General features: G+C 57.1%; 1 protein-coding gene across 5 annotated transcripts; it reads right to left on the bottom strand.

The window, feature by feature from the left end:
- Nucleotides 1–287: 287 nt before the first annotated feature.
- On the bottom strand, nucleotides 288–10,535 carry NYAP1 (neuronal tyrosine phosphorylated phosphoinositide-3-kinase adaptor 1). Of its 5 annotated transcripts, none has more exons than XM_025426024.3 (7): nucleotides 10,375–10,535; nucleotides 8,939–9,090; nucleotides 7,048–7,403; nucleotides 5,068–6,585; nucleotides 3,966–4,181; nucleotides 3,641–3,747; nucleotides 288–3,064 (listed from the first exon to the last, which is right to left on the bottom strand). In XM_025426024.3, the coding sequence occupies exons 2-7, from the start codon at nucleotides 9,004–9,006 to the stop codon at nucleotides 2,807–2,809; spliced, it is 2,523 nt and encodes an 840-aa protein (XP_025281809.1). In that variant the 5' UTR covers nucleotides 9,007–9,090; nucleotides 10,375–10,535; the 3' UTR covers nucleotides 288–2,806. The 5 variants fall into 5 exon arrangements, with proteins under 5 accessions (XP_025281809.1, XP_025281805.1, XP_025281808.1 ...); XM_025426020.3 differs by having other exon boundaries at nucleotides 3,966–4,184; XM_025426023.3 differs by lacking the exon at nucleotides 10,375–10,535 and adding an exon at nucleotides 10,139–10,252 and having other exon boundaries at nucleotides 3,966–4,184.
- Nucleotides 10,536–12,510: the final 1,975 nt, after the last annotated feature.

Raw genomic sequence — 12,510 nt, forward strand, 5'->3', positions numbered from 1 at the left:
TAAAAAGGTATCAGAAATTGTGCCACTTCTGACAACATGGATGAGCCTTAAGGGCATTATGCCAAGTGAAATAAGTCAGGCGGAAAGGCAAATACTCTACGATCTCACTTATATGTGGAATCTGAAAAACAACAACAAAAAACTCACAGACATAGAGAATAGATTGGTGGTTGTCAGAGATGGGATTGGGGTGTGGGCAAAATTGGTGAAGGTGGTTAAAAGGTACAAACTTCCCATTTCAAGATAAGTAAGTCCTGGGGTTGTAAGGTACAGTATAGACATTATAGTTAACAATACTGCATGGTATATTTGAAAGTTACTAAGAGGGTTGACCTTAAAAATTCTCATCACAAGGAAAGAAATTGTGTGGCAATGGATATTAACTACACTTATTTTGATGATCATTTCACAATATATACTTATATCAATTCATTGTTGGACACTTGAAACAAATACAATGTTATATGTTGATATATCTTAATTTTTAGAAATGTAGAAAGCTATTGCTTGTTCATAGTTTGTTCCTAATGCATATCTTTATCCACATTCTCCTTTATAAAACTCAGTCTCTGATGTATTATTTCTATATTGATAACTCCGAATGTCTACAGTCTTCTTCTTCTTCTTCTTTTTTTTCTACAGTCTTCTCATCTCTCCAAAACTATGGTCATTTTGTCTCTAACTTAATGTTTCCCAAATACTAAAAATTCTCATATTGCTGTCATAATTTTCCATATTCTGTATATCACACCTGTACCATTATTTATTTAACATTTTTCTTTAACTCATTAAAAATAAATTTAGCCCTATCTTGTGCAATAATATCCATGAAATAACAAATACTTTGATGTGCTGGTTATAGTTTTTCTAGTAGGAATGAAAATAAAACTATTCAAGTTTATAAAATGTTCTTCTTGGGGCACCTGGCTGGCTCAGTCAGTGGAGCATGTGACTCTTGATCTCAGGATTGTGAGTTTAGGCCCCATGTTGGGTGTAGAGATTATTTAAAAATAAAATCTTAAAAAGGAAAAAGAAAAAACAATATTCTTCTTCAGATTACTTAAAAACATCTTTTGTATCATCCCCTACACTTTTTGAAAATCTGTTCTAGCTTTTAACAAATCTTTCAACTTGGGTATTAACCATTGCTTCCAATTCAACGTTCTTCCCTCAAAATCCCTCTCACTCCACTTGCTTTGCTCTGTCAAAGTGATCATATCCCCAACCACAGGAGTTCCAAAGTTGGGCTTTGAGGAGGCCCCATTCAGCTCCTTCATTTCCCTCCTGAGGATGTTCTTCCAGCTGCACCTTGCAATCTGGCCCTTGCCCTCTATTCCTCCAGACACTTTTTATCCTCCTCCTTGATTGCTTCCTGAGGACCAGCATCTTGCTTTGATGCCCATCTTGCTGAACCAGCTTCATTGTGGTTGACTCATTGCCCTTTGCATTATTTAAACACATTTCCTGCCCCTCCCCCATCTTCTGTTCTGCAGACAATCATACTGTGACCTTGGGTCCTCCCCTTCTCCCCCTGCTCATCCAAACCTTACCTGTCCTTTTAGGCTCACTTTCTACAAAGCCTTCCTAGGTGATACTGCCCCCCCACCCACACACACACTCCTTACTGCTGTAGCACTGTCTAGTGTTGTCCCAGGTGTCTCATCCCCCTGAACGGACTATATGCTGCCTGAGGGCAGGCTTTAGTTTGAATTCTCCTTCTGCATATATTGCCAAGTACACATCAGAGGCTGGTTCAGTAAATGCTTGCTGAGTCACAGCATGGTGGCATTCCCAGACTTACCTCAAACTCCACCTCTCCCTATTACTTGCCACAGCCACTCACCCCTCCCTGCACCACCTCCAGCTCCCACCAACCACAGGCAAGAGGGAAAAGAAACAGGTGTAAGAAAAGCAGAGCGCACTGAAGTATAAGAAGCCAGTTCTAGGATCGTTAGTCTTTTAATATATTATTCTGAAAAGAAAGGAATTAAAAAAAAGTTCCTGACATCTCTTCTGATTTTTTAAAATTTAAATAAATACCCTGCCCACCCCCACCCACTAAAATTTCCCTCCTTCCCCATCATCCCGCCCATCCCTGGTGCTAGACCCTCACCCCAGAGCTAAATAAGATGCCTGTTTCACAGCAGGCCACACTCACTACCAAATTCTGGCCACTGGTAAATACTGTAAATGAGTCTGTCACCCTTGCCTCATCAGAGTCCCTCCCTTCTCTTGCTGGCCTCCCCACTCCAGACCAATCCCCAGCTTCTGGGTGGGCATGGACAGTGGGGCCTTCAGGCATTGGAGAGAGCGCCAACTTGGTTCCCTTTAATTGCCCACTACTGCCTACTCCCTGCCCAGGAGTGGGTCAGAAGGGCCCAGGATTGCCCTCCCAACTAAAATAAATAATGAAATAAATACCCCCTCCCCACTCCCTGCTCTTATGAAAGAGCCCCTCTACTTCACACTCTCTAGCCCCGGCCTTCACTTGCCCACCCCCTGTTCCTCCCTACCCTTCCCTCCTCCCCCATGCTGACCTCTGGCTTGGCCTTTGCCCTCTCAGGAAGAGTCTACCTCGCCCAGCCTTCCCACCTCAAACAAACCCTCCTCCCCCAAATTTCAGGGGGTGCAGCTGGCGCCCCATGCCCGGTGGGCCTGGCAGACTCCCCTTCTCCGGGGGTTAGGATGGAAGGCAGGGGTTCTCCCTGGCTTTGTCTCACCTGGTCCAAGTGTCCCTCTTTCAAGGCAAGTCTCCTGGAGAGCCCGGCACCCCCGCCCCGCTCCCCAGTCCTGCCTCCCGGCCTCCTCAGATGGCAGTGTCCCAGAGGACGGTGTGCTGCCGGCGGCAGGGCGGGGTGCCGGACTTGCGGGGCTCGGGCCCCCGCCGCCAGCTGGGGAGGATGGGCATGCTCTCCTGCTTGCAGAGGCCTCGGTCGGGGCGGTGGCGCGCCTTGATCTCCTTGCACACGCAGCGCTTGCGCTCTATCACCTCCAGCAGCTTGCCGTCGCGCTCGCGGGCGGGCTGAGGCGGTAGGGGCAGCGGCAGCGGCAGTGCGGGGTGGGTCTGTGCCCCTTCCTCCCGCCGCCGGCCAGCGACGGGGGGAGAAAGGATTAAGGGGGGTGGTCAAGGACCTCAGAGTGACCAGGTCCTGTCCCACACTGCAGAGACCAATGCCTTGCCCCAGAAACAAGTCCTCTCTTGCCCCCAAGGCCTCTGTCCTCTCCCCTTGCCTGGGGGTGGGGAGGTGGGGCGGGCAGGAACAGAAACGCAGCTCTTGCACCCTTTGCCTGGCAGGGTGCCCTGCTGCCAGACTGGGCCCATTTCACCCTGAGGAATGGGGACCTTTAAATACCTGTCTTCCTAGCAGAATGCATTTTCCGAATTGGTACCCCCCATATCCCAAGTGCACAAAGGCGCATAGTAGGCTAGTGGTGGTGCTGCCTGGCTGTCCCCACCTAATACAGTCCCTTCCCAGGATCAATGCCCCCATACCCGGCAGCTCCCCTACTCCCCTCTGGGTCCCTATTAGTATGTGCCAGGCCCCAGTTTGACATCTTCCTTTTCTTTCTACACCCAGGCCTTCTTCCTCACCTCCTCATTCACAAATCAAAGAAAGCCCAACTTGGTCTTCCTCCTCACCTGGCTTGGGGCATCCCTGGGCTGGCTGCAAGGCCGGGGGGTGTGGAGCGCGGCCTGCCGGACTCCAGAGGTGGAGGCGGAGCGCCCTAGGCGGTAACCTGTGAAGTCTGAGGTGGAAAAATGGCAAGTGAGGAGGGTAGGGACCTCCAGGTTCCCCTCCTGCAGTTCCCAGAGGGCAGCCCCATCCTGTCTGCCCCTGCCTCAGCAGAGGAGGAAAGGGGATGGAGATGTGGCATTTGAATGGAGGGCACAGGACATGGACCTGGAGAGATTCCCCACCCCCTTTCCAGCCCCTTGTTTTGTTCAGGTGTGGGCAGGGTGTCACCTCCATTGCGGTGGCAGGCAGGAAACGTCTGGCAGGGTACGGGCAGCGCCGTGCGACTCCCTCCTCGGTCCCCTCCATGGTGGATCCTGGCCAGCAGGCCCTCTGCCCCCTGACTCCTCACTGGGATCCCTGATGCCATGGGGCCCCTGTCATCACGCTCCACCTTGCCTGGACCCTCGGCACTGCCATTCCAGGCCCGGGCACCATCCTCGACCTCTGCTGGGATGACAAGGAGAGCTTAGTGCTGTACATGGGAAGGGTCTTGCTGTCCCCCCCAGGTACACACACCATGGCGTGCATGGACCAGAAGTAACTGCCCTTTTGCAAGTCACAGCTGGGAAGGGAGGGACCCTATTTCACACTCCTCAAATACAAACACACAGGAGGGACCCCAATACTGCCACTTTCCTTCCCACCCATTGGTACCATCCCTGGCCTAAGAATCACAAGTATTTGCTGCTGCCAAACCCTTTTCTGTGGTCACAGGGGTCTCCCCTACCCTAGCTTTATAGCTCCAGAGCCCCTTTGACCTGAGTGGGCTGCAGTGACCGCCCTCTGGGACAGAGACCAGGGGCACTGTTCCCCAGGAGGGGAGATCCCAAATCCTGAGCCAGGAAGTGGGAAAGGGGGGGCATTGGGGGAAGGGCTGCAAGTGAACTAAGCTCAGCTCTGAGAGGAGGCCTGGCAGAGCATTGCGTTGCCCGGCAACGGTAGGGGCCTCCCTCTCCTCTCCCTCCTGTCTGGATGGGTTGCCATGGCAACAGCTGGGAGGCAGCTGTGTTTAGCTCCTAGTGTGTGCACACTCACAAACACACACCCCTGCAGCCTAGCAAAGGGAAAGGCAGGGAGTAGAGCAGGACGGGGGCAGGAGGAGGCTACTCCTGGGGTCTGACTGTAGCCCCTCTCCATCGCAGATCTTCCTGCCCATCCAGCACACACATGGGGACCCTCAATCTGCTGCATGCCCTCATTCGCCAGTCTCCTTGAAAACTTCCCACTTCAGGACAATAGGTTGTGGCTTCCAAATAACCCCTCCAACACTTCCCCAAATCATCACAGGCATCCCCAGTTCCCCACCCCCAAATGCCCACCCCTCACTCACTGTCCAGCTCTTTTGCCTTCCTCCCTCCATACAGGACCTTCCTCTGCAGAGCCCAGCCTGCCCCAAATGTCGCAGCGCCCATCTCCTCTTCTTCCTCCTCTGGTGTCCCTGCACTGGCGATGACATGGGCGCAGGAGATGCTGGCAAAGGCACCCCCGTCGGTCCCTTGCTCCTGCAGCTGGATCTTGACCATGGGGGACGGGGCCCCCATTCCACAGCCCTTGTTCAGCACCCCCCCAGCCTTGAGGCTCTCATAGGCAGGGGGTCTCTTGAGCCCAGCTGCTGCAGCTGGGTAGGTCCAGAGGGGAGTCAGGGGGCCTGCCGTTGGGTCCGGAAGGCTGTGTGGGGAGGCCAGGCAGCCACGATGGTGGAGGACCCCAGCTGCTGAGCCCATGGCCCCGCCGTGGGAGCTGGACTTCCCAGGCACAGGGGGCCTTGAGCTGGTGCACAGCATCCCATGGAGGACTGAGATCTCCTTCTCCGTCTTTGGCTCCCCAACACCTAGGGGCGGACCAGCTGGCAGGACGGAGTGCGTGGTCACCTTGACTGCCGAGTATACCATGGTGTAAGACACAGCCTTGTCCTTGGGGGGGCCAGGGAGCAAGGCGGCCGGGGCAGGAGGGGCTGCCGGCGCCCCTGCCGCCTTGGGGCAGATCATGCTGTGGGAGTTGGGGAGCTCCCTCTCCCCCCGGGGCTGGCCAGAGCCCTGGGGTGGCAATGGTGTTGAGTGGCTCCGGGCCCGGCCCGAGGGTCCCAGCAGCAGCAGGTTGGCAGCAGGAGGCGGAGGTGGTGGAGGAGGCGTCTCCCGCTCCCGGGCAGGCACTTGGGGAGCTGGGGTGGAGCCCGCTGGCTCCTTCGAGTGGCAGAGGACCGGTAGCCTTGAGACCCCATCGCCGGGGGTTCGGGAAGCAGGCTTGGCTTGGGGGAAGGCCAGGAGCGGGGGACGGTGCTGGAGGAGGTTGGGGAAGGGTGGGGGGATTTCGCAAGGAGTGGTCTTGGTAGGTGTCCCTTCCCTCCGGCTTGGGAGGGCTGAAGCTGGCCGCCGGTGGGTGTGGGGCTGCAGGACGGGAGGCTGGTGTGGCGAGGAGCTTGCGGTCAATGGAGGGGCCCCGTTGGACCGGCCTTCCCCTGCCTCCTCGGGCAGCGGGTACTTCATCTCCTCATATATAGCCTCACTCTCCTCTGAGTCCGAGTCGGCGCCAGCTGGAGGGGTTGGGCCCCTACCCCCGAGAGGGGGCCCAGTCAGGCCCCCTCCACTTCGCCCTCCTCCCCTGAAGACATCCCCCACCATTTCAATGTACACGGGCTCCTCTTCCTGGGCACCCACCTCAGGGTCCCCAGCTACGCAGGACCCCCTACTGAGGCGCTGAAGGGGCAGATTCCCCCCTCGAGGAGAGGGGGCCGGGGGGCAGGACTCATCGAAGGACACAGAGAGCTGGGTGTTGGGGCTTCGCCTGGGCTTCTGTGGAGGAACCTTCCGGCTGGACTCTCGGCCTTCGGGAGCGGGCTTCTGTGAGCCTGGGCAGGATGGGAAGGACAAAAAGAAACTGTGCTCTTAGTGGGGGAAAGAGATGGGCAGACCCTTTCTGGTCTCTTAACCCACCTGCAAGGGCATATCTGCCTCTTTATTTCCCCCACCGTCCTCAACTTAAAGCACAGTGGGTTCCTTTTATACCAGCCTGCCCTTGGGTCCTTCTGATGAACTCCCCAGAATCTGCAGCTCCCACCATAAATTCTATCCCACCCTCATATCCCTTCAAGGCCACCCCTTTTCCCAGGAATGGACTTTTCAGGGAGCTTCCCCTGCCCTTGAATGGTTCATCTCAGGCCCTTCCAAAAAGAAACCACCCCCCCACCACTCCCACTGAGAATGGAACCTTCCATTTCCTTGGTTCTTCCCTGAATGAACCCTCCCCTATAGGCCTCTTTTGGCCTGGAATGGATCCTCCCAGCTCCCGGGAAGGGTTGGGGGTGTCTCACCTGCTTTCTTCCCCAGGGGCACTTCTGCCCCTGACCCTGCCATGCTGAGCTTGGTGCTGGGATGTCTCCGGGGCTTGGCAGGGGGTCTTCGGGCACTGCCGTCCTCTGTGACACCCCCCACTCCCCCCGCAGGCCCACCCCCCACACTGTCCATGCTGCCCACTGAATGGCAGGAGAGTGAGCGTGGGGCCATGGCGCTGCGGCAGGGGTGGGGGGTATGCTCCTGGGAGGCTGGCATTGTCATGAAGCCCATCCTGAGGGAGCGGCGCAGCGAGGCGATGTCCCGCACACGGACCCCAGGCCCCGGGCCAGCCCCGGGCCCTGTGGGGCCTGCAGGAGCCACCTCCTTACTGGAGCTGGGGAGAGAAGGCCAAGATGGAACAGATGTTGGGCCTCAGGCCTGGGCATCCCTATCCTTTACCCTAAGAGGGGTGTGCAACCCTGTGGCCTCCCAGGAGGAGGAGGAAAGGGCCCGGGGTGGGGTCGGGAGGCTGTCTGAACGTCTAGGGCACCCAAGTAGAAACTTTGGGCAGAATCCCTACGCTTTAAAAAAAGGCAAGGAAATTGGGGAGAGAAGGCAAGTAGGGAAGAGTGAAGGGATGAGTATGTGTGCAGGGGGCATCCTTGGAGCTGTCTGATCCTGGCCTGGGCATATATCTGGCACACGGCACTTGTATGGATGGCTTCATGCATAGGTAGCAAGATGCAAACAGGCAGCACAACCCTGCCTGGCACATACACCTGCCACCACGGCTCTGCTCCTCTCACTCTCACGCTGGCCCACACCTGGCCTCTGGCCTCCCACCATGTCCGGCTACTGCGGCCTCCACTCCCACACCACACCGCACCTCCGTTCCCAGATGAGGGGTGTACAGCTGCATCGTCAGAGCAGCCTTCTGCTGCCGATCCTTTTCTTCCCTTCCCCTTTCTCTGCCTCTCCCTCGGTGCTGTCCTTTCTCTGTCCCCCTCCCAGGCTTACCCCCATTCCCCTGCACTGCCCCTGAGCTTCTGTGTGAGTGAAGGGAGGGGCAGCTGGCAGGGAAGAGGGGAGAGCCACTGTGGAGTGGGCTCTCATTAAGGGCCTGTCTACTAACCCTTCATTACGGAGAGATCACTGCAGTCATAGCTCTGATTAATCTAATTAACAACAAGAATTAAACTCCACAGTTTCGAGGAGGGAGAAGGGAGCAGGGAGGTGGCTCTGACTCAAGCTCCAAGAGGCTGTGCTGTCAATGGGAGTGAAGAGAGAGGGGAGCCAGAGGGGAGAGGCCAGGATCCAGGTCCCTGGGAGGGCAAGGAGAGAGGGCAGGCAGGGAGAGGTCCCCGCCCTGTCTCTTCTGCAGAAGCCCTAGCCTTCACATCTCCCACCACCACACACACACACACACACACACACACACACACACACACACAACCCTGTCCCTTGGCCTGTCATCTTCCCCAACAGAGGAGGTGGGGAGGGGGCCAAATGGATCTTCTCTGGTGCCCCTCAAATGACCCTGTCCCTGGACCATGAGGGCAGCAGGGCCTGCCCCTTCCAAGGTCAGGTGACAGGGGAGCCTTGAGCCAATCCCACATTGACAGAAAGAAGACAACAGGCCAGAGGTGAGTCAGAAAAGAGTGACTTGAGCCTCCAGGGGTGGGGAAGAGCCAATAGGGTACTCCTGAGCTGGAAGCCCCTCCCCAGAGGCCAGGACAAGCTAGAGCCAGGAGCCAGGAGCAGGGTGGGGACAAGGTGGATCCAATTCCAGCAATTCTGTTCTGAGCACAGACTCTTAGGTCAGACTCAAGACCAGGCTGCTAGACCCAGGAAGGGCAGAAGGATGTGGCCCAGCCACTGGGGAAGCAGAGGTGGGACAGCCCAGAGGGCAATCTGGGGCTGCAGCCTTACCTCCTCTTGGCCTCCTCCTCCTTGTGCTGCCTCCACTCCAGCTTGGTTTTTCGGTAGAGGAGGTTCATGTCGTGGGGCAGGAGGTGGGGGCTGGGGGGCCCTGCTCAGCGCCACCAGGCCCGGGGGGCGGCCCTCCCTGGGTCCCGGATCCACTTGGTGAGGGAGATGGGAAGGAAAAAAAGAAAGATGTGGGGTGGATAGGGGCCAGGAATGAATGAGAGAGAGAAGAGAGAGAGAGAGAGAGAGAGAGAGAGAAAGGAGATGTGAGTTGGGTCCTCAGAGAGTGGAAAACAGATGGAGGCAGAGAAATCCCCAACACTGCCTCTAGGACCCAAAGACAGACAGACATAGAAGGATATGTGTACACAGAGTCACACACCCTGACAAAGGTGTTCAGAGCCACAAATACACATTTGGGAGAGATCAGCTCGACGCAGATTCCCATCCTGTAAATACATCCTGATCTACCCCCAGACAGGCCCCACAAATACACAACAACCCCACAGCCACACAAACACACATTCAGACACACAAACCACCAGGCCACAGACCCGTATCTACAAACAGAGGACCAGACACATAGATCAGCATAGGTAAACACAACCTAGGAACAGGCAGACACACACAGACATAAACACCCCCGACACACCCACAGCACACACAGACCTCCAGACACACACCAACCAGCTACACAGAACTGGACATACCTACAGACAAGGAGTTCTGCTAGGGCCTACATGCGTACATTGCACCCCACTGGGGAAGGGGGAGATGGTCAGAATCCCCACCCCCTCTTGTGCTCTGAGGCTGGGGGTGTCATGAGGGCAGGGTGGGGATACTGGCAAAGGGGTGAGGGCACTCTGAGTTGGGTATCTACAACACTACCCATCCATCTATTTCCATTCCCTGCGGGCAGTTCCCCCTTCCAGTCCTTTGCCTGGGCCCGGGCCTCCGTCCACCCCTATTCCTGTGCCCTGGCCCCTCAGTGACCGTCTCCGCCTCCCTCGGTGATGGCCCCAATCCCCTTCTCCCTCCTCTAGGATCTGGCAAGGCTCCCGCCTTCCCTCTTCCAGTCCCTGCCCTCAATCCCACCCGGGGGTCTCCAGTCTGGCCCCATAGCTACCTTCTGAGCTGCGGCCTCCAGACCTGCTCTGGCTTCCCTCCCCCGAAACACACTCTCCTTTTCGCCGTCGGCCTCACCTCTCCTCCTAGGCGCCCCTCCTCACTGCCGTCCTCTCCCTTCCCTGTTTGTTCCAAACCTGGCGGCTTCATTCCCCTCTCCATCCAAGGCCCCCAGGTTCCCGGGCACCCCTCCCCTTCCCCTTGTCCTGCTACCCAGGGTTTCTCCGTCTCTCGCCCTGCCAATCCTCACTACTCCCTGTCCCCCCCATCCCACCTCCCCGCACCAAGGATCCCCAATTTCCACATCACCGTACCTGGCCTGCCGGGCGCCGGCCCCCCCATGCCGGGCTCCGCCCGGAGCAGGAGGAGGGAGGAGGAGAGACAGAGAGAGACCGGGGGGAGCCGAGCTGGGCCCTGCCGCAGAGACAGCCCCGCCTCCGGGTCCGCCCCCAGACCCGCCCCCGGCCCCAAACCCACCCTTCCACACCCTCCAAGGACGGAATGGGAGCGGCCGCGCCGCGCTGCGCCGCCAGGCTGGGGTGGGAGGCGCGGGGGACGCAGAGCCCGCGGAGCTCGCGGGGGGACTCGGAGAAAGGTCGCGGGGCGCGGGGGACCTGGCGCCGGCCCGCCCCCGCTTTGAGGCGTCCGCTCCTCGTCGCCCCTCGGCCTCTATCCGGCCGGGCCGTGTTCGGTTCGGTGTCCGAGGCCCCGGCGGAGCGAAGCAGGGCGCAGCGCGTAGCGGCGCCCCCCGGTGGCAGCCCGGGACCTGCACCCCCGTGCGTACCCCGTGCGCGCCCCGCGCTTCCCGGGTGCGCACCCCGCGTCGGGCCGGGGCGAGGCTGCGGCTGCGGGGCCCGGGGTGCAGTGAGGCGACGAGGCCGGCAGGGGGTGCCGCTTTCCGGGCCGAGGGGCTCGGAGAGTCGTGAGCCCGACCATCCGCGTTTCTGCCCAGCAGGGGGCGTGCTCCCTTGGCTGCGCCCCTCTTCCTGCCGCCCTGCAGGTGCTGGGAGGGCATTGCAGCTGGCTCTCCTGCTGCCGGTCGCCTGTGCCTGGAGCTTCCCGGGCGCCCGGACCTCTTTCCACCGCCTGGGCTCAAAGGCTCCCGCCAGTCCGCCCGAGCGGCTCAAGTCATCCTCCCAGTAACCTCTGACCCCATGGCGCCTCCCGCCAGGTCCTGGGTGCCCCCGGCGGTCGGCCTCGGACCGGCCACAGCGGCAACCGCCCCGGTGCGGTCGAGGCGGCCGCTCAGGGTCGCGACCTCGCGCCCCCTCCTCAACGCCGCATCACCTTTCTCTTTAGCCCTGAGAAATCCTCCCTCGGAAATCCCTTTGCCACACATTAGCTGCAAGAAGACCTGGGTTCTACGCTTAAGTAGCTGAAAAATGGACCCCCAAAAGATAGCCACCTCTAATCCCCGGAACCTGTGCCCGTTACTTTATATGGCAAATCGTTGCAGGTGTGCTGTGTGGCTTTGGGCAAATCACACCACCTCTCTGAGAGATGCCTCGTATCTACCTCCATAACGTTGTTGAGGGCGCAAAAGAATTAATACGGGGAGCTTTGTAAGCCGTAAAATACATTAAAGGGCGATTATTGCTCCCAGGAGATGGAACACAAAATACAAAACAGTCCTTTCACATTTGCACCTTAGTGTGAATGAATTTTTATTTATTCATTCAATAAACATTTCTACAGAGACCAGCAATGTCCCAGGCAGGCAGACACGGAGGAGTCCAACTTGATGCTCAGAGTTGGTGGGAAGGGGAGGGTCCAAAGATAAATTTTGAATAGTTTGTAGCGTGTCAGCGCTGAAAGGAGGATCTGGGGGCGGAGCAGCCTGGCGGTGTTCTGAATATTGCCAGAGGGGAACGAGTTGGGGGTGGTGGTGGGGGACTTGTGTGGGAGGCTGCCTCCTCGACCTCAGGACTTGGGAGGCCTTAGGACCCAGCTGTGTTACTGTGAAGGGAGAGAGGCAAGGAGTGCAGATGCATTTTAACAAAGAAATGCAGAATAAATATATAAACATCCAGGCAGGAGGCATCATTTTGTTTTTCCCTAACCCTGAAGAATGGTTAAAAATTTCCATGAGCGAAAGCTGAAGAGGGAGGGATGTGTCAGCCCAGTCCTAGTCTCAATGCCATCAAATACTAGCTCTGGGGCCTCGGGCAAATAACTGACTACCTGGGAGCCTCTGTTTCCTCCCGCGGAAACGCTGAAGCTCAAAACCTACCCCATCTCTGCCCCCGACTGTTTATAGTCCATGAAATAACTATATAAAGCAGGCAAATATGAGAAATTTTCAATATGCTCAAGAATACTTCCATCTGACCAAAATTAATTAGAATCCAATTCCTTCCAAAGCTAGGAGTGAAGGCAGATGTGGCTTTTCAACCCTGCTCTTGCTCAGATTGTTGGTTGAGGGTGCCATAAAAGAGAAAGTGGCCATCAGA

Source organism: Canis lupus, chromosome 6 (genome assembly GCF_003254725.2).
Source record: "Canis lupus dingo isolate Sandy chromosome 6, ASM325472v2, whole genome shotgun sequence".
NCBI lineage: Eukaryota > Metazoa > Chordata > Mammalia > Carnivora > Canidae > Canis > Canis lupus.

Excerpts from the sequence above, each read along its gene's own strand:
- NYAP1 (XM_025426020.3), bottom strand. The coding sequence starts at position 9,006 with ATGAACCTCCTCTACCGAAAAACCAAGCTGGAGTGGAGGCAGCACAAG. Across the intron at positions 6,586-7,047 it reads GCCCCTGGGGAAGAAAGCAG|GCTCACAGAAGCCCGCTCCC; the intron begins GTGAGACACCCC and ends CATCCTGCCCAG. Across the intron at positions 4,185-5,067 it reads GAAGGCAAAAGAGCTGGACA|CAGAGGTCGAGGATGGTGCC; the intron begins GTGAGTGAGGGG and ends TTGTCATCCCAG.